Consider the following 22,535-nt stretch of genomic DNA (forward strand, 5'->3'; position numbering starts at 1 on the left):
AGCTTTAAGGCTAATTACTGAGATGATCCAGCCTCACAGAATACTACAGCCAAGATTTAACAATTATCCTGATTTTCTCAGGGTCCCCCAAAGATTACCAGTGTCCCCAGTCAAAAGAACATAGTCTAGAAAACTAGGTCCATATTCTTGAAATATTGGTTATAATGTTTGTTTTCATTTAAGGGGAGTTGGTTACAAATTGTTATTGATCATAGTTCAAAAAAAAAAAAAAAAAGAGCAGGCTAAACAAAGGAGTTAAATTCAGAGCTCTCTTTCTAAAAGAAGAAAGGGAGAAATGATGGGAAAAGGGTAGGTTACTGAAACCACTTTAATCCAAAAGATGTTAATCTTGAAATATTTTATAAACAAAGTTAAAGTTTATCTTGTTATACTATATGTACATTTCTACTCTTGTTTAAGGTAAATGTGCTTATACAGCTCATTTTAAAATGTAATGTATAATTAAAAAATACAGGCTAATAGTCACCCATAACTATCAAACTTATAGTCATGTTAGCTGGATGATACAGAAATATATTTCAGATAGTTAGGTAATCTTCAGACACTTCAAAGACCTACAGAACATGGCATTTAAAAGGCTTAATAACCTAAGGCTTTTCATCACAGTGAGATACGTCTGGCTCCTCACAGTACTAACATTCAACAGAGATGATGGGCATAGAAAAAACTCCCTATGGGGTTTGTTTTCTTTATGGCAAAAGCTAGCCATGTGGGCAAAAAAACTGCCCTTGCCTCAACTACTGACAGTTACTGTCCAAACTGGACCCTTAGGACACAAAAAATGTGACTACTGAATTTTGCCAAGACAAGGTAGGACAGTCTGTGGTGGTATTGTGTTCCCCAAAATATTTTGCACCCTAATAAACTTATCTGGGGTCAGAGACAGAACAGCCACAATATTAAACATTGAGGATAGGCAGTGGTAGCACACCCCTTTAATCCTAGCATTCCAGAGGCAAAAATCCATCTGTTCAAGGATACAGCCAAGCATGGTGACTCACGCCTTTAATCCCAGGGAGTGAGGGCAGAAAGTAGAAAGATATATAAGGCGTGAAGACCAGAAACTAGAAGCATTTGGCTGGTTAAGCTTTTAGACTTTTGAGCAACAGTTCAGCTGGGATTCATTCTGGATGAGAACTAAGAGGCTTCCAGTCTGAGGAAACAGGATCAGCTGAGGAATTGGCAAGATAAAGGAAGCTGTGGCTTGTTCTGCTTCTCTGATCTTCCAGCATTCACCCCAATACCTGGCTTCAGGTTTGTTTTTATTAATAACACTCTAAGATTGCTACAACAGTCCTTCAAAATTCCTGCTTCAGAGTATGCAAATATGCAAAACCTGTAGGTCAGAGTTGGATACCTCAACATTACAGAGGAACTTTGAGTGACTGTCCAGGCAGCGAGATGTCCCTGACGTTAGATAACATTTCACCCTTCTGGAGTCTCTTACAGAGTTGAAGACTAGATAGTCATAGTTATAGTTCTTTTTAGTTATGGTAAAAGATAAATTATATAAATATGAACAAATGTGGAACTTTAGACTCACCAAAATAGGATAGAAAATGGAGTTTTTCTCTAATTTCGTCAAATACAAATGGACTGGATATTGTAACTGTAATTCTAACTGTTTTTGTTGTATATAATCTTACTATGATAAAGTTAAAATCTTCCTTTTGAAGTAGACAAAAAAGGGGAAATTCTGTGGAATAATCCTTCTGTATACTGTGAATATGTATTATTCTCATTGGTTAATAAAAAGCCTGGCCGGTAGCCAGGCAGGAAGTTAGGCGAGAAAGCCAAACTGAGAATGATGGGAAGAAGGGCAGTGTCAGGGGAGTTGCTAGGAGACTCAAAGGGAGCAGAACATGCTGGAAGACAGGTAAAGCCACAACCCATGTGGCAGAATGCAGATGAATAGAAATGGGTTAATTTAAGTTATAAGAGTGAGTAGTAATAAGCCCGAGCTATTGATTGAGCATTTATAAGTAATATAAGCCTAAGTGTGGTAATTTGGAAGAGACTACTGGGATGGGAAAACTTTGCCTACAACATCTTTAATGCCAGCATTTAGAAGGCAGAAGCAGGGGATCTTTGAGTTCCAAGCCAGCTTGGTGTACATAGAGAGCTCCAAGCTAGCCAGGACTACATACTCAGTGCCTACCTTTAAAAAATAAAGTAAAATAAAATAACTTGGGCATAGTGGTACAAGCCTTTGGTCCATTTAATCCCAGTACTCAGGAAGTAGAGGCAGACAGCTCTCTATGAGTTCCAGATCAGCTTGGTCTACAGAGTTAGTTCCAGGACAGTCAGAGCTACACAGAGAAACCCTGTCAGAAATAGATAGGCAGGCAGGCAGGCAGGCAGATAGAAAGAAGAGCTCAAGGTCAGCGGGCATGGTGCATAGGCCTTTAATCCCAGTACTGGAAACAAGCAGGCTGACCTCTTACACAGGGTTTCTCTGTGTAACCCTGGCTGTCCTGGAACTCAATCTGTAGACCTATAGATCGGGCTCACCTCGAACTCAGAAATTCATCTGCCTCGGCCTCCCAAGTACTGTTGTCTATAGGCTTTAATGAGGAAGTATGATACTATTTTTTTTTTTCAACTTACATGATGTAAGTTTTTACAAGAAGGAAACTTTTCTAGTATATTGGAAGGAAAAATCAATTCTAGATTTCTGGGTTGTCTTAGCTTGTGTTTTTATTGCTCTGAAGAGACAGCATGACCAGGAAAACTCTTATAAAGAAAAAATTTAATTGAGGTGGCTCACTTACAGTTTCAGAGGTTCAGGCCATTGTCATCACAGAAGGGAGCATGGTGGCATGCAGGCAGATGTGGTGGTGGAGCTGAGAGTGCTACATCTTGCAGGCAACAGGAAGTCAACTGTCTGAACCCGCCCCCACAGTGACACACTTTCTTCAACAAGGCCACACCTTCTAACAGTACCACTCCCTTTGGCAAACCACCACATGTTTAAAAAACAAAAACAAACTGTGGTAGTCAAAGAAATCTGACAATTTTGTTAATTGTTTTTTAATTACAAGTCAACCTATGGATATAAGAACAGGACAGCTTGACATGGTAGCACAGCTATATTATGTTGGGGACAAGGTTTCGCTTTTGTTTCTACAGGAGATGAAAAGCTATGGTTATCATCAAAACTGATAAAGGTTCGATTTGAACAAGACAGACCTCTTAATTAGAAGAGGTGATAGTTCATCAACCAGCATGACCATTCAATTTAAATTAACTTACACAAGTAACAAATGCTTTTCACTTAATCAGATATAACTTGCCCAAAAGGAACTTCCCCAAAGTTAGGGTTGGGGAAGGGTTTTTGTTTTTGTCTTTCAGGAGAATGAAGGCTAAGGAATCTGAAGAACACTGGGCAAATGAGACATCTGAAGAAAAAGGACCAATCATCCAGAAAAAATGTCCCAAGAAAAAGAGAAAATTGGCCTATTGGTATAGCATATATAAAATTTCATATTCCTAAATGTTTGTTTCTGCTCTTCTAAACAGACACTAAACACAAATGGTCTTTATGGAGTTCCAGTTCAACTAAAAATTAAAGCTGGCTTTGGAGTTGGAGAATGGCTCTCTCCTTCTCTAAACCCAAGCATGCTTGTTAAAAGAAAATGCAAATCTCTGTTATCATGTCAGAAGAGCCATCTGATATGGGACAAGAGAAAACCAAAATTAAGGGACTGTTCTATTGCCATTAATCTCTTAATTCTTTGGTTCTATTTTGATTCTTTAAAACTTCTCTTAAGGTATGAATTTTATATCAAAATATATAAGATATATATAAAACTTTTGTCATGTAGGGTACTAATTCTAGAAAAGAAAATAAAAGGCTTCATCTAGCTTCCTGTACATGATTTCGAGTTTGAGCATCAGTTTTCTGCAGGGAACAGCAACTTTAAAGTCTCCAAACAGAAGATGGGGCCCCACAATGATGATTCCACATGGACAATAATAATACCACTAAGCTGACAAACATCACCCAAAGATCAGCTTTGAGCTACAAACTGCTCAGCACAATTTTGAGATGGCTAGCTGAGATGATCAGACTCACAGACTATGTAAGCGAGAACTTGAGACAAGCCCTGAACTTTCCCATTACATAAAGACTGGACAACAAATGATACAACTACCTCTCCCAGAACTTGACAATTAACCCAAAATTTTTCTTCTTGAGATCCCTAAAGATTCCTTTGCCCCCTCCCCCCCCAGCAGGAAGTAATTTTAAGAACATGAGGTGGGGTGGGTGGTTTTTGTTCTTTCAATGAATGGGTTATGAGTAATTGTCATTGTTTAGAATGGTTGGTTACAAGTTGTTACTGCTAAGGGTTAGGAAAAGGGCTAAACAAAGGAGATTAGGTTTAAGGTTCTTGTTTGGAAAAAAGAAAAAGGAAAAAGAGGACATAGATAAGAGGTAGATTATTGAAATTACTCTGTAAAAAAAGATATAGAAATGATAGAAAAAAGGGTAGATTATTGAATCTACTATGAAAAGAAAAGAGAGGATATAGATATAGATATAGTAAGATAAAAAGGTAGATTATTGAATTGACTTTTAGAAGGTAACTACTAGTTTTAAATATTTTACATTAGATTGGAATTTTTCTATTGGATTTTTGTATATTGTATACAAATTATGTATGTTGATACAAACTGGAGATTGATTTTGTTAGAAAACATTGTGCATATATTTCTAATCTTGTCCAAGTTATTATTACCAACTAATTAGGATATAACGAATTGTAGTAGTTAGTCATTACAATCAAACTTGCAGTCATATTAGGTATGTTTTCAAGGTCAAGCAGAAATATATTTTAGATAGACAGGTCATCTTCAAACATTTCAGAGATCTACAGAATATAGCATTTAAGATGTTTTAATAACATAGATTTTTCTTTTTTTTTATGACTATGAGACATGTCTGCTCCTGGAAGCACCAATATACTTCAGAGAAGATGATAGGCATTGAAGATACTCCATATGGAGTTTACTTTCATTGTGGCAAAAGTTAGCCACTAGGCAAGAAAGTGCCCTCAAATCAACTGTTGACAGTATGCTGTCCAAAATGGACAAGCAGGACACAAAACAAAGGACTGCCAATCCTTGCCAAGACAAGGTAGGAAGACCCTTTAGAAAATCTGCTTCACAGATGAAGTCTGTCAGCTATGCTAATAAGCCTGTAGGCCAAAGAATGGATGCCCCAACATTGCAGAGAAACCTCAGGTGAATGACTGTCCAGGCAGCCAACTGTTTCTGTCATAACTCACATTATTTTGGAAGTTGCTTGTTTGCCCTTCCTGTTTTACTAGGTAATATTATTTCCTTCTCGAGACTCTAAGGGAGTTGAAGACTAGAGAGTTATAGTTTTCCTTGTTAAGAAATTCAGAAAAGAAACTTACTAAGAGGTGTAAAATGTATACATTTGAAAGACATCAAAAGATAGTTTTCAGTTGGTAATACAAGTTAGGATAGAAAATGAATTAGGTACATTCGGACTCACCAATCATAAGATAGATAATGGAATATTTTCACTGAATTTGTCTGAATTTCACTGAATGCAAACAGATTTGACATTGTTGATGTATTTATTGCCTGTATATATTGTATATAGTTATTGTACTTATTGTATATAGTTCTTATATTAGTTAAAATGTGGTAATATTTTATCTGAGTACCCCAATAAAGCTTATCTGAGGATCAGAGGAAAAAGCCAGCCACTACATTAAACATTGTAGTTGGGCAGTGGTAGCACACACCTTTAATCCTAGCATTCAGGAGGCAGAGATCCATCCAGATCTCTGTGAGTTCAAGGCCACATTGGAAACAATAGCCAGGTGCGGTGGCACACGCCTTTAATCCCAGAATTAACCACAGAAATCTGGAACTCTGTACAGACAGATAGGAAGTGATGTAGTTGGGCAGAGAGAAGAAGTGAGATGGCAGAACAGAAAGGCATATAGGCGTGGGTATACTGGACGGAGGTCTCTCTGGAGGCTGAGGGTTAATAAAGTGAGGTTGTCTGTGCCTTGTCCTATTCCTCTGATCTCTCAGTTTAATCCCAATATCTGGCTCCAGGTTTTTTATTAATAAGACTGTTTAGTAATTTGTCTTACACACAGCCTTTACTCCTAGCACTCAGGAGGCAGAGGCAGAGGCAGGTGGATCTCTGTGAGTTCAAGGCCAGCCTGGTCTACAAAGCGAGTGCCAGGACAGCCTCCAAAGCTTCAGAGAAACCCTGTCTTGAAAAACCAAAAAAAAAAAAAAAAAGAAGAAGAAGAAAAGGAGAGAAAGAGAAACAACAAAAACAATATGACAAAGAATGTATCTTTTTTAAAAAAGATTATCTTAAATGTGTGTTGTTTATATAACATAACAAAAATAACTTGGGCTCAGACATATTATTTTACTCTCAGATTGTTAGGGACCAAGATGTCAGGAACCAAACATGAACCATGGAAAGTACTAGCTAGACCAAAGAACAACTCATAAGCCCCTTCCCAGAGCAGTAACCAGAGGCCCCCAAAGATAAGAGAACATCCCACAGTCAGGTGCCATGACAACCAAATGTAAAGAGCATTCCATGGTCAGGTAGCCTAGCAACAGAATAAACTGCCCCTGACCAGTGACCTTAGCCGACATCTCGCAGTTGCATGATCTGCCTCACACATCTTGCACCCCTTCCATGTTTTACACACCCCTTCCATGTTCTACACGCCCCTTTTCCCTTTCCCTCCTTCCTGCCCCTTCCCCTCTTATGCTATATAAGCCATGTGGAGAAAAATAAAGATTGGCAGCTTGATCAGAATTCTGTCTTGCCATCCGTCTCTTGTGTCGCCCTGTCCTTTCATTCGCTCCCACAGGCGGGTCGCCCCATTAACACCCCGCTGGCCGGGCATCAGATTATACTTTTGCCATTTTTATCAGTCATTATCTATTCAAATATTTAAAAAATAAAAGTTAAAATATAATATACAGCATAAAATAGCATCTAAGAATGTTCTCAATTTTAAAAATTCCTTCACAAACCAAGCATGATGATTCACACTTGTGACTTCTACTTGGGAGGCACAGGCAGGAGATTCCCTAGAGTTCAAAGCCAGTCTGGGGTACATGAAACCCAACCTCAAAAACAAACAAAAGCAGTCCTTCCCAAAAGTATAGGAGGACCAAGACTACATGAAGTTCACAGCTCAGTGACAGAGCACTTCTGTAAAGGGCTAAGGTCTAGGAAAAGAATGACCAAAATCTACAAGATACAACTTCAGTACCTATTAAGATAGCTAAATCAAAAGGAAAAAGAGAAAGAGAGAGAGAGGGAGAGAGGGGGAGGGAAGGAGGAGGGAGGGAGGGAGGGGTGGAGGGAGGGAGGGAGGGAGGGAGGGAGGGAGGAATTAAATCACTTATAGGTAAAGTACTTGCCTAGCTAGTACAAGGCCCTGGTTTGGGGGAGGGGAGATTTGAGGAGACATTTTGGAGTCAGAATGCTTGTCTAGGATAAATATGGCCCTAGGTTCACTCCTCAGCACAACACAAACAATAGCTCAGAGTAGTTGCTGGGAACTCATGAGATGATAGAAAAATCATGAGTTCAAGGATAGCCTGGGGTACATCAAATGATCCTACCTCAGAAAATTAAAAAAGTATATAAAGTGTGAATAGGAAAATATTGTAATGCTCCTGCATTGTTAGTAGAATTACAAAATGGCACAGCCACTTAGGAAAGTCTACCGATCTCCTCAAAATGTTAGTTTCCATCTGACCTCCCATTCCAACAAACAAGATTTACTTTACAATTCAGAAGACTCAGCTGCTATCTTTAACTATCTGAAGCCAACAGGACACACCTGATTTCCATACTTTCCTCAGCAGAAACTACAGATGCTTTTTTTGTGTTTAACTTACAAGAAGAAATTACCAGATGCCTTTGTGTTACCTTCTCTTTGGTGGTTTATCTACTCATCTGTCTAATAAAATATAAAATGAAATAAAACTATCCCAACAGACTACCACTGGAGTGCTCTGCAATTAGCTTTTTAAAAGGCTGAACATCTTTTATTGAGTACAACAGGGTTTAGTTAAGTGACAGTGATTTACACTCACTATCTATGAACAAAACCATACAGAAGACTTCCCCCCTCTTGCTACCAGAGAAACCACTGTGTGGTGCTTGGGAACTGGTCACTGAAGGGGGCTGACTGTTCAGAAATGTTCAAGTCACAGAAGACACAATGACTCCTCTATGTCGTCACTTTGTTTAATTAAAAACAATCTCATGTCTATATTGTATGCTCCTAGTGATCAAGTTAAATTCTCCAAGTGCGTTCTCTAGTGGTATTCTAATCCATCACTGTATAATTTAAACTGATTAACCATAAACAAAACCTGAAATGCTACCCTGAACTATATTAACATTATGTCTACATATGCCACTCACAGAGAATGCCTTCCAACCCTCCGAGAGGATGTCTGCAACCAGGGAATAATACTGAACTCTATACAATGATATTTTTCTCTTACATATAATTATGGTAAAGTTTAATCTCAATTAGGCACAATAAAATGCAAAAAAATAACAAATTCAAACAGTAATTATAACAAAATTTCCTGATTTACAATTTTAGAGATGTAATGTCCATTATCACCATATACCTTAGCAATCCCAATTACCATTATGATTTTATTACTGCTGTTTTGTTTGAGACAGTCTCTTACAGCCTAGGCTGGCTTTGAACTCTCTGTAAGAGGATGAACATGAACTCCTAATCCTCCTGTCTCTACCTCTTCAATACTATATGATTATAGACAGGAGTCACTATGCTCAGCTCTGACTTTTTTTTTTCTTTTATTATTAAGACCTTTCACCTTGGAGCTGTGTGGGTACACTACACTTCTAAATACAACCTTTGAGGGGCAGAAGAATCTTGAATTCAAGGTCAACCTGTCATATACACACATATATATACACACTCTCACACACACACACACACACACACACACACACACACACACACGTAAATGCAAAAATAAAATAAAAACAAAAACCAAACACTGCAGAAGCAGCTTGTGTGTTGTGCTGTCAGGGAAACCCTCCATAGTTTCTCTCTGGCATGTATGTGAGAACTGCCAGCACCAATATGTCTTGCACTGGGGCCATCACTAAGGGCTAGCTAACACAAGCTGAGTATAATACCAATGGTTTAGCGAGGGAACGCCTGCCGACAGAGAAGGCAGCACTGACATCCTGGACAACCACATCCTGCAGTGAGGACTGTAGCCAGTCTCACTGTGCTACTCATGCGTTATTTCTGGAATTTTCCATTTAAAATTTTCAGATCTCAGCCAGGCATGTGGCACTCAATCACAGCATTCAGGAGGCAGAGGCAGGTGGATCTCTGTGAGTTTGAGGCCAGCCTGGTCTACAGAGCGAGTTCTAGGACAGCCAGGGCTACACAGAAAAACCCTGTCTCAATAAATGAATGAATGAGTAAATGAATAATTAATTTTTTTTTTTATTTCAGATCTCAGGTGACAATAGGTAACTAAAACCTGAGAAATAAAAGCCATAGCTAGGGACTACTATACAGACAATGAAATGGTTTTAACATAGTTCTTATTTCCTTAACACAAGAACGAGTTCATTAACTAAGAATGAACTAACAATGAAATACATCAATCATATGACCAAAACCTAGCAGTCATAACTGTTCATCTAGAATTATCTTTTTATTACATTCAGTGTGTGTGGTGTGTGTGTGTGTGTGTGTGTGTGTGTGTGTGTGTGTGAACTTTAGGACTGTGGAGAGACTGGACTATTGCGGATCCAGAAGCTAGTTTCCTTACTCTAAGCAGCTCTAGCCCTCTAGAGTAGCCAATTCTTTGCCTACCTCAGTCTGAACTAACATCTTGCGACTAGTAGCAATCTATTAACTTAGCAGACCAATCCACCGATCCAAAAGTTAAGAATGTGATCAGAGTCCAGGGCCTGTAAGAAAGATCCCTCCATCTTCTTCTGTACCTGCCTCTCTGATAGACCTACCAAGATGTTTTAAACTTGCTTTGATTTATGACTTTCTCTCTTCTGTAAAACCATGACAGTGCTTCCACATCGGAACACAGATTCTGGAGTAACCTAAATACATGTTCCCAGGCAACGGTTATTCAAAATGGCTCCAGAATAAACTCTCTGATTCCCTTTAAGATGAGAAGTTGTGGGTTTTGTGTCAACAGTTGTCAGGCTTGGCAGCAAGCTCCTTTACCCACTGATCCACTTCACTGGCCTTTAAATGTTTTTGTCACTCCAAGTTTAATTCAATGAATAAGTTTTTATACACAATTTATCAATTAATCTCTGGTATGATTCAATAAACAGCCAAAGACAAAGGGCTGGAGTTTTACCATTTACTGGTAAGAGACCTACAGCTTCAGTTCTTTTAACAAGCACTTTTTTTTTTTTTGAATGCCGGAATGCTGTTTATTGAAGGAGGGAGGAGGTCCTAAATACAGGCTTACAGCACAGTGAGAGAACGCTGGAGGGCAGAAGTTCGCTACCTGATGTTTTACAATCTTGCACCTATGCAGTTAAGGCCCAATATGCAGGATACACAGACAAGGAACTTCCCTTAAGCATTCAGGAGGGTGGAACCGGCAGGGAATTAGCATAGGGAGGATATCAGGGTCAAGGTCAGCAAGCAAGGCAACAGTTACCCAAGATGGGGCCAGGACCCTACAGATCTCCCCTTTTACTAAAAAATGAGCTTCTGACTTAGGTAGTGTGGGTCATCAGCAGGTCACCTTACCCATCATGGAGACACCTGCCCAGGCCACACAGGCGCTCTGTCTTAGGTTGGTGAGCACCCCCCCAGGCATTACCCGTCTCTGAATACTCATTATCATATAGGCGCAATCGTGTGTGAGCTGCAGAGTTAACTGTAACAAGCACTTCTAACAATCCATATTTACAGGATTTCCCCAAAACAAAAGTTCAAACATCTCAAAGTTCTAATACAAAGCACTATGGTAATACAGTAAACAAACATTCAATACTACTAATTCAGACTAGCTGATAATGTTCCTTCATTAGAAAAGCAATTACGACATAGAAAACAGCAATTAATTAACAAATAGAATAGGAAAAAATATCCAAAAACCAATCATAATTATTAACTTGTCTCTATATTTTGCAAGAATATAGCAAGAGGAGGATTAGAGACAAATTGTAAAGGTATTCTTTGAAGTAGAACCTTAATGCATGAGTGTTCCTTTAAACCACAAGTTTATTCACAGGATTCAACAGTGTTGTCTTAGCATAAACAAAATAAGTGCACTATACAGGGCAAGACTGCCATTACTTATTTAGTGTAACAGCTGAAACAACTATTCAGTGTAAACACACAAGCACTGGATAAGAAGTACCCTCACAAGTGCTTTCCAAATATGGAAGCAACTGCCTTAATAGTCACTGTTCACAGATTTCCATTTGCATCCTCCAGCCCAGACTTTTATCCTTATCTCCTCCACCATCTGCTCTGGCTTACTTCTGCAACTTCAGTGTTAGTGTATATCACACACCAAACATTAATTTACAAAGCAAAGATGAGCTGTCTCAAAAAAAAACCTTTCAAAAAAAAAAAATCAATTGAAGACACACGGTGAGGAAGGGAAGGGAAGAGAGGAGGACCAGCACCAGCCAAGAGGAAGGGCAGATGAGGCTGAGGAACCTAAGTGGTGGTGTGATGAGAACGGCCCCGTATTCATATATTTGAATACTCGGTGCCCAGTTGATGGAACTGTTTTTAGAAGGATTAGGAGGTGTGGCCTTGTTAGAGGAAGTGCCACTGGGTGTGGGCTTTAGGTTTCAACACCCACAGCATCTCAGCTTGGTGGCTGTCATCTCAAGTTGTAAACTCACAGCTACTGATTCAGCACCATGCCTGCCCGCCTGCTGCCAAACTCCCTGCCATGATAGTTATGGCCTCTAGCCCTCTGGAACCAAGGGCCCCCACGTTAAATGCCGTTTTGATTGTTTGTTTGTGTTTTTCAAGTCAGTTTCTCTGTATAGCCCTGGCTGTCCTGGAACTTGCTCTGTAGACCAGGATGGTCTCAAACTCATAGAAATCTGCCTATCTCTGCCTCCCAAGTGCTAGGATTAAAGGCATGCGCCACTACCACCCAGCTTAAATGCTTTCTTTTATAAGTCACCTTGGTCATGGTCTTTTGTCACAGCAATAGAAAAGTAACTGAGACAAAAGTAGAAAATGATGAATAAGAATAAAGTATAATTTTCTATGTATGAAAAATGCCATAATAAACCTCATCACTTTGAGTGCTAATTTAAAAATTAGTTTAAAAATAGAAAAAGACTATTAAGATGGCTCAGTGGGCAAAGGTACTTTGAACACCTGAGTTCAATCCCTAGGGACCACATGAGAGAACGAGGGAAGAACCTCCTGAAAGTTGTTCTCTGACCTCCAACAAACACACGAGCGCGCACACACACACACACACACACACACACACACACACACAGAGAGAGAGAGAGACAGAGACAGAGAGACAGACACAGACACAGAAACAGACCCGCATGCACAGAAAAGAGAAAAAAATGTACTTCCCTGCCAGAATTTGTCCAGCCATCACTATTAAGAGAAGAGATATATGGTCCATTGGGCCGTGATGGCACACGCCTTTAATCCCACCATTTGGGAGGCAGAGACAGGAGGATCTCTGTGAGTTCGAGGCCAGCTTGATCTACAGAGTGAGTTCTAGGACAGCCCGGCTGCCGGGCTGTTACACAGAGAAGCCCTGTCTTATAACACTAACACACACACACACACACACACACACACACACACACACACACACGAACAAACAACAAAAACTTCATACAGCAGCCCAAGTTTAAAAATGCAAGGCAGTTCAAGTAAAACCAATGTTCAAAACCTTGAGATAACTTCTGATCTTTCTCAAAGCCAAGGTCAGGCTTACAAGGCAGCCCAATGGGTAGAGCACCTTGCCACTAAGCCTGACAACCTCAGTCCAATCTCCAGAACATACAAAGTGGGTGTCTCAGTGACTTTTCTGTTGCTGTGATAAAACACCACAACCAAGATAACTTATACAAGAGAGCATTTATTTGGTTTGTGGTTGGAAAGGGTTACATAGAGTCCAGAATGGCAGAGTGAAGAACAGCTGTGAGCTCACATCTTGATCCACAGCCAAGAGGCAGAGAGAGAGAACTGGGAATCTCAGGAGTCTTTTGAAACCTCAAAGCCCATTCCCAGTGACACAAGCCCTCCAGCAAGGCCACACCTAATCCTTCCCAAACAGGTCCACTAACTAGGATCAAGTGTTGAAACACATGAGCCTATAGGGGCCATTTTCATTCAGACCACCACAGTGGAGTAAGAGAACTAATTTACACAACCTGCCCTGACTTCTACATGCGCACCCATCCACATGTATACACAAAACAAAAAAACCAAAGCTAAGTTCCTACCAATGACTTAGATTCTGACAGCCAAGGCCTCGCCTCCCTACCACACTATCTTCTGAACCTCTTTCCCAGTATGTTCGTTCACACTGTCAGGCTCTGCTCTTGCCACCCCTACCTACTCTTCTACTCGAGAGTCCTGCTCAGTTCCTTCTGGAACAAACTCTATCATAAGCACTCAGCTCCTTCAGGTCTCTCCTCCAGTGCCACCCAGGGTAAGCTTTCCCTAACCTATTTAAACGGCACCCCACTTCTGTCTCCAGTACCTACAGTCGTTCCTTTTCACCACAGCAGAGTCATTAATTAACTCCAGGAGAGGGAGGGTTTCTGAGTTTGCTTCCCTGCTTTATCTCTGGAACCCAGACCAGTGCCTGGTATATAACAAGTGTGCAATAAATGCTTAAAGAAATTAATCAAACAGTGAACATTCTTTAGGGGAAAAAGTCCTTGAGAGAACACAAAAATAACCCAGTCTTTATGGCATCACTTCACTGTCATTATCATGAATGTGGACATTAACTGACAACTTAGTATGCTGAGCAATTTTTTTTTCATCTAATCATGACAATAATCCCATCAGTTACCTATTACTGGTCTCACAAAATAATGCAAATAAAACAGTGAAAGCAAAGTTAAGACTCAGGTCATGGACTAGAGAGATGACTCAGTGGTTAAGAGCACACAACCATCTAGAACTCCAGTTCCAAGGGATCTGACAAACTCTCATGGCCTCCTTGGTCACCAGGCACACACATGGTGCACAGAAATACACACAAAACACATACATATAAAATAATAAAAAAAATTTTAAACACTTAGGTCATCCAATTCATGCAAGGCAAAGCAGGACTTAAGAAATTGAACCTACATGGTGTTCAATACTATGCTCTTAATTGGTAGATAATTAGCTCTTAAAATTAACACTAACATTTATTAACTGCTTACTATGCATCAGGTTAAATTACTTACTTGAAATGTCTTATTTAACTATTTTAATTTTCACTGTTTAATTAAATTTAATTAACTGGACAGATGGCCCAGCGGTTAAGAGCACTGATTATTCTTCCAGAGGACCCAGGTTCAATTCCCAGCACCGACATGGCAGCTCACAACTGTTTGTAACTCCAAGATGTGACACCCTCACACAGACATACATGCAGGCAAAACACCAATGCACATAAAGTAAGAATAACTTATTTTTTAATGTAATTAACTATTTAATTCTTTATCAAGAGAACCCTGCATATGATTCACCTTGACAAAAACAAAACAGTAGTTTTATTCACAACTTTCCCCTATTTTATTGAAGTAATAATGTACTACCCAGTTAAAAACAAGCTTCATTCCCCAGTCTCCCTTGCTCAAAACAGTAAAATAGAAGAAGTCAATGACTAAGACATCCATGACGGAAAAGCTCCTGAAAGGGTGCTGATGCCTCAGCTGCCATGTCTGTCTTTCTGCCCCATTCTTCCTGACTAGACGTGAGCATGAAGCTGGAGGGGAAACAATACCACGTCATCATGAGGGAGTCACAGCTAAGTTGTGTTGGCATGGAGACCAAGGGCCTCAGACGCAACGTCTGGACTGCTGGCCATCTCAGTCTTCTATACAGGAGGGGAAGACTGTATTCAACTACTGTCACATGCAGACAAATGCAATTTCTGGTTTAACCCTATGAAGTTGAGGATCTCATGATGACCTCACTGAAAATGTCACCTGGCTCTCTCTCCTAAGTAAACAGAAAACACAGCACTACAGATAGAAAGTATCCCTCACGATTATGGAGGGATACTTTCGAATCTACATTTGGAAAGCACAATTTTAAAGATTTAAAGCTAGTGAAAACTCATGAATATTACAATGAGGAGGAGGGAGTAAAGAACAAAGCTATTGAGTTGCCTCTGTCAAACCTAGGTGAATATCAACCAAAATCAAATCTCAAAACTAGTCTAAAGTTTTCCAGTTTTTAAACTCAGTCTGAAGTAACCAGTCATTACTGAGACTTTCAGATGACAATGAATGCTATATGGCACAGTCCTTCTTTACCTAGGTGGTTTCTGCCAGGCTGGGTTTTGTCTCTGTCACCATAATGTAGTGTTAACAATACCATAGTGGCAAGGCCTAATCTACCAAATCTTGAATGAAACCTCAAAGGGAGAAGGGGCATGCAGAGATGTTCCAATAAGCTTATAAACAGATTCAAAATTCAAATCATGGGACTAGATAAATGGCTCAGTGGGCAGAGTGGCTAATATGCAAACATGAAGACCTGAGTTGTTCAGAAACTAGCCCCTGGGTAAAAGCTGGGGATGTGTCTGTAAACCCAGCACAGGGTGGAGTGTAGGGATGCAGAGACATGACAAAATGGAGAGCCACAGAAGATACCCCACGTCCACCTCTGGCCTCCACACAAGGAGTACACACAACTATACACACAGATGTACACAGACCACCAAGAACCTTCCCACACACAAATAAATTTTTTAAAGATTTTAAATCACATAGAACTTCATGCTTCATAACAATATCAGAATCCAAGAAATGTAAGACAAAGGGGCCAGGCATGGTGGTGCAAAAGCCTTTTAACACAGGACTGGGAGGCAGACACAGGTGGATCTCTGTGAGTTTAAGGCTACCCTGGTCTACATAGTGAGTTCCAGGATAGCCAAGGCTATGTAGAGATTCTTTTACAAAAAAAGAAAAAGAGAAGGAAGACAAAGACAAAGAAAATAGACAATAAAAACTACTTTAGGGAGCATTTAATACAAGCTGGGATAGGGGCTGGAGAGATGGCTCAGTGGTTAGGAGCACTGGCTGCTCTTCAAGAGGACCTGGGTTCAGTTCCCACAAGGCAGCTCACAACTGTCTGTAACTCCAGTTCCAGGGGATCTGACATCCTCACACAGACATACATGCAGACAAAACACCAATACATATTAAAAAGCAGAACAAAACCCAACTGCACAAAATGTGCCCACAACGGCAAATCTATTAAGTGGTAAAGACAAAGTTAGTCAGTCTAATCCCAAATTTCTTATTTTTAAAACCCTCCACACATATCAAATATAGTATAACCATGCTGAAACTCTTTTTTTAAACATTGTATTTTTATTTGTGTGCATACACACAGAGACCAAAATAAGGAATCAGATCCCCTGTAGGTGGAGTTACAGGCAGTTGTGAGCTATGAAACATGGGTTCTGGGAATTGAACCTAGGTCCCCTGGAATAATAGTAAGTGCTCTGAACTGCTGAGCCATCTCTCTAGCCATAAAATGCTGAAATTTTCTAATGTGAGACTAGACTAGATATGAGCTCAAAGTTACTAAAATGAATGATTAACTGTGAGAGTACTAACTCCTACAAATAATCATACAGGAAATTTTTAAAGCTTGCCAAAACATCTTTAAGATGATAAAATCCTTTAAGTCTTTTGAATTCCAACCTGTTTGGTGACCGTGTCCCCAAGGCAGTTTTTGTTGCTGTTGCTGCTGTCTTACCATAAAGAAGAACCAGGGGCCAGTGAGACAGCGCAAAGGGTAAAGGTACCTGACAGCCTAAGTCCAACCCCCAGAACCAACATGGTAGGGGAGAGGACTCCTACAAGCTGCTCTCTCATCTGCTGTCTCAGTGTCTTTAAACAAAACAAGGTAGTGTCCCTTACTGGTCACCATACAAAACCTCAAAACGTACCAGACTTAGATGGAACAGCTACAGTAACCACACTTAAAGGAAATGGCAAGCCCCCACCATTTGGGAGGCAGAGGCAGGTGATCTCTGTGAGTTCAGGGCCAGCCTGATCTACTGAGAGTTCCAGGACAGGCTCCAAAGCTACACAGAGAAACCCTGTCTTGGGGGGGAAAAATAACAAAAAATCTCTAAGATGTTGGGTAAAGATGTCTTAGGTGTATATACACCAAGAGAAAATCAAGGGGCTGGAGAGATGGCTCAGTGGTTAAGAGCACCAACTGCTCTTCCAGGGGTCCTGAGTTCAATTCCCAGCAACCACATGGTGGCTCTACAAGCACCTGTAGTGAGATCTGGTGCCCTCTTCTGGCCTGTAGGGACACATGCAGACAGAGCACTGTATACATAATAAATAAATAAACCTTTTAAAAAATAAAAATAAAGAAAAAAGTAAATAAGAATAACATAAAAAAAAAAGCAAAATCAATAGAAAAAGAAAACTTTTTAGCCAGGTGTGGTGGCTCAAGCCTATATAATCACAACCCTCAGGAGGCAGAAGAATTACTTCAAGTTCTAAGCCAGCTAGAACTACATAGCTAGAACATGTCTTAAACAAATTAATAAAGAAATGTTAATCAAAATTTCTCTTAGAGCCAGGTGGTGGCACATCTTTAATCCTAGCACTTGGGAAGCGGACGCACGAAGATCTCTGTGAGTTTGAGGCCAGCCTGGTCTATACAGGGAATTCCAGGACAGAGCTACATGGTGATGTCCTATCTCAGGCAAAAGAGAAAGGAAGGAAGGGAGGGAGGGAGGGAGGCAGAGAAAATTACCACCAATCCAAGACCAGCCTGAGCTCCCAAGGAGAGCCTTTTCTCAAAAAGTACCAAAGTACAACCCAAGTAAGAGAATTAAAGATGTATGTGTGTGAAAGTCTAATAAGCAAGCACATAAAAAGATCTTCACCAGCATTAGGCCTTGGAGAAATGCAGAAAGATACCACTGCAAATCTACTAGAATGGCTATAACCAAAGAGACAGGGCTAGCCATGCAGTTCAGCAGCAAGCATACGTTTAGCATGTGAGAGGCCCTGGGCTCGCTCCCTTAAACACACATATACATTCACACATACAAAATAGACCAATTACAAATTGCTAAGTTGTATAGAAATGGGAATTCTCACACGATCCAGAAGAATGTAAAATGGCATGAGTACTTTGACAAACTGAAACTTACCATTATGACCTTGTGATTCTACTCCTGAGTTGGTACAATAAAAATAAAAGATTTTCCAAGAAGACTTGATGTGAATACGAACAGCTTTATTCCGAACAGCCGCGGAACAGAAACAAGCCAATGCCCATCAACTGGTGTCCAATAAAAAGGAACTACGTATAACTGTTACTTCGTGCTATGGGACATGGGTGAACCTCAGCAAACACCAAGGAATACACATTATATGACTACTCTCCTATGAAATGTCCAGACAGAAAATAAAGTTTGGGTTGCCTGGGGCTGGGGTGGAACGGGGAGTTACTGCAAATGGACGTGAGGCATCATTCTGGAATGAGAGAAATGTTCTAAAACCGGATTGTGGTGATGACTGAACAACTGGGCAAATTCACTAAAATATTACTAACTGCACACTTTAATCAAGTTTATTACATGGGATGTAAGTTATACTTGCACAAACATGTTTAGGAAAGTAAAAACAGTGTGCTGTGTGACAGCAGCCAGACAGCAAAGGTCACATTATTGTATCACCCACAAAAGACAAACCTATAGACAAAATAAACTTGTGGTTGCCTGGACGGGGGCAGAAAGTACAAAGAAATCTCTAGGGATGATGTGATGGTTAAGTAAACTTACCCCCCAAAAAGAAATCACTAAATAAAATGACTGAAATTCATGGTATTAAATCATAGTTATTACAGTTTAAATTTTATTTTTATTTTTTATCTACGTGTATACGTTTGAATCTGTGTTTTCCAATGTCATGTATATGCTGGTGCCTGGGGCCAGAAGAGGTCATCAGATCTCCTGGCATTTGTATTACAGGCAGCTGTGAGCACCTGATACAGGTGCCAGGACCCAAACTCAGGTCCTCTGGAGAGTGGTAAGCGCTCCTAACCACTAAGCCATCCGTCTCCCCAGAGATGACCAAATCACACTGGTATTCTTAACTTTTGATGAACCTTGGATCACTTCGTGACAGGAGTGAGAATCCACTCTTAGAAAACTAATAGACTCTCTTCTTAATGCCCTCTCATACATCCTGTTCTACAGTTCTGACTATACAAAATTAATGTCACTAAATCTCTACAGCCCTTGCAACTCTCAAAGTTTGTAGCTGAACAACAAAAGCATCAAGAATGACTCCAACCACTCCTACAGTTAAGCTGTGGAGAACTAGGAAGGATGTACACCCCACCAGAAAGAAATGCAATGTTATTCTTCCAGAACAATAACAGGGACTCTTTATTTTTCTGACATCATTCTGGAATCTCCCATTTTAAACCCTTCCTTCAATATGAAACTCAAGGTTCAAAGCAAGAGAGATGTAGCTAGCTCAACCAGTACATGTTAAAGACCCAACACGCAGCAAGGACAGACCTATTGAATGACTTAAGACCGGACATCCTTTACGCACTATTACACTTCTATGAGGGTGAGGGTGCCAGATGACCAGGCTTGGCAGCAGTCTCCTTTACCTATGGAGCCATCCTACTGGCCAGCTGATGTCTTTTAGATAAAACTCAGTCCATATTGTTGGAAAACAGGAAGCCAATAAAGTATAAAAATGAAATTTAGAGAAATGGAGGCAGGAGGGTAAAGGTCAAGACCAGCCTCAGCTACACAGCAAATCTGTTGCCAGGCTGAGCTACCTGACAAGCTGAGTGTGGATCCCCAGCACCCATGTAAAGCTTCAGGCCCAGAAATCCTGTAAAGAGCTTGTAATCCTGTGCTAGAGGCAGAGACAGGAGGATTCTGGAGTCTTCTTACTAACCAGTCAGCCAAATGGTGAGTTCCAGGCCAACTAACGAGATTGATCAGCCAAATGGTGAGTTCCAGGCCAACTAATGAGACTGATCAAAACAGAAGGTGGGAAGCAAACAAGGGAGTCTATCCTCCACTGCGAGCATGCACACCCTACAAAGAAATTTGGTGGGCTGCTTTCTTTTTTTCTTTTCTTTTTGGTTTTTCGAGACAGGGTTTCTCTGTGTAGTTTTGGTGCCTGTGCTGGAACTTGCTCTGTAGACCAGGCTGGCCTGGAACTCAAGAGATCTGCCTGCGCCTGCCTCTGCCTCCGGAGTGCTGGGATTAAAGGCGTGCGCCAGGCAGGGGCTGCATTTTTTTTTTTTTTTTTTTTTTTTAATAACACAGTGCAATAAACCCTGGCACCTTTAAGGAAGCTATGGGATCTTAAGCCGATCTCTTATAAAAATACTTTTAAGGCAGGATGCTGGCAGTGTTAGCCAATCTTCCCACACTCGGGAGTCTGCTCATGTCAGCGGATGAAGTCTCAGTTTAAACCCATGCCCTTTTGATTTCTATGGTCACTGCGCCCCTGCTGTGCCACCGACTCTCCCCTAATCCCGGCCCCCTAAACAGCTCCTCAAGCACTACGCGCCTCTGAGAATGAAAATCCATGTTTGGTGTCAGCTAACTGGTACTCTCAGATCCTATTCGGGTACACTCAACACATGGTAACCAGGTTTAGGGATCACGCCATGGTTCCTGGTTGAACCCTCCAAGGACACTTAAAACTCCCAAATCCTTACATGGCTTCCAAGGTCCCCGAGATCCATGTATGCCCTCTTTCTAGTCCTAAAACTTATGGAGCACTTTGTCCCTCCTCAGTCTTCGTATTTCCTCACCCCTCAATCGGGGTAGGAGGGCGATCTCCCTCAACTCACAACTCACTTCAGGGCTCAACTTAAAACAGGTCTTCAGAAAAACAATCTTCTTTGAAATCACCTGACTCGTCCAAATCATTCCTTATTATAACTAATCTCGCCCCTTGCCTTCCTGACACCTCCCAAGATCCGCTACAGCTTTGTCATTCTTTCTAGTCGACCAGAGAAGTCAGTTGTAAAGAGCCAGAGCCGGGTCTATCCTGCTCAGCACCGGGTACCTGCAGCAAGCCCCACCCCTGCAAACCAGTACTTCATCGACACTTGCAGGAGACGTCGCGCGGGCGCAGGAATGGACTTAAGCTGCCCGCAGCCCACGATGCCAGGGACACACAGCTGGCTCTGCCCACGAACCCCAGTGCCGCCTCGACCAGGCCTGCCACCCACCCACATGCCTTTCTGCACAGGACACATGTCTCAGGTACGCCTCTCCCTGCGGAGGGAGCCCCACCCCAGGCGCACGCCTCGCACCAGTGCAAGGCTCGGGCCCAGAGTCCCCGCGCGTCGCCCCTCGGCTCTCACCGATCACCTCCTGCAGCTCGTAGTCGTCCCTGTTGATGGACCAGGGCAGGGCGCTCGAGTCCTCAGACATGACGGCTGCAGCGCCGAGGACGGCGCTCCCTCACGCACGGGGCTCTCGGGTCAGCTCGCCGCACGCCTCCCCACGCCCAGCCGCCGCCCCCCACCAGCCGCCTGGCCCAGCCGTGGAGCGCACGACGCCGGGGCGCGCGGGTCAAGCGCGGCCCCGAGGCGGGGACGCGCGGCTGCGGCCGACCTCGCCTCCCGCGGCTCCGCGTCCCACAGTCCCTAGCCCGGCCCACGAGCCGGCCTCGTCCTCCGCGGCACCGCAACACTAGCTTCTCCTCCGCCCTGCCCCTCCGTCCCGCCCTCCACCCGAACCCCAAGCACGGGCCAAACTTTCCCTTCTCCCTCCACCTGCCGGCACGTTACGCGCTGACGTCACCGCGCCGGGGAAGCCCCGCCCCGCCGCCTTCAGCCGCCATCTTAGGTGTGGCCGGGCCAGCCGCGAGCGAGGAAGGAGCCGAAGAAGTGGAAGTTGATAGTCAGAGGGAAGAAGTGCTCGGGAAGGGGTTCACTGCGGGCGTCTGAAAGCCAGGAGAGAGCAAACTGCCTCAGCACGAGGAGCCACACTAAGCATGGCGGCCGCTGAGTGCCAAGCGGAGGGAGCGGAGCTTCCTGTAGCGGCTGAAGAACGTTGCGGGCTTCGCTCCTCACTCATTGGTTGGTTTGAGGAAGCACGAGAAGGGCAACTGGTGGGAGTGGACATCAGTCATAGGTTAGTCCCGCCTCCAGGAGCTTGACTCGCTGCTCCGCTGGGGAGCTGAGGCCTTTCGGGACGCTGGTCTCTGAGTGACGTCACGGCGTCACCGTCATACCGTCGCA

The 22,535-nt window shown here is 42.1% G+C and overlaps 1 protein-coding gene across 1 annotated transcript in view; it reads right to left on the bottom strand.

The window, feature by feature from the left end:
- The window catches only part of Oxsr1 (oxidative stress responsive kinase 1), an 87,136-nt gene extending 65,096 nt beyond the window's left edge, over positions 1–22,040 (bottom strand). The window contains exon 1 of the mRNA XM_036194401.1: positions 21,654–22,040. Coding sequence (XP_036050294.1) covers positions 21,654–21,723 — 70 coding nt within the window. The 5' untranslated portion in view covers positions 21,724–22,040. The remainder of the gene's footprint in view (positions 1–21,653) is intronic.
- Positions 22,041–22,535: the final 495 nt, after the last annotated feature.

The sequence above is a fragment of the Onychomys torridus genome, chromosome 7 (genome assembly GCF_903995425.1).
Source record: "Onychomys torridus chromosome 7, mOncTor1.1, whole genome shotgun sequence".
NCBI classification, from domain to species: Eukaryota; Metazoa; Chordata; class Mammalia; order Rodentia; family Cricetidae; genus Onychomys; species Onychomys torridus.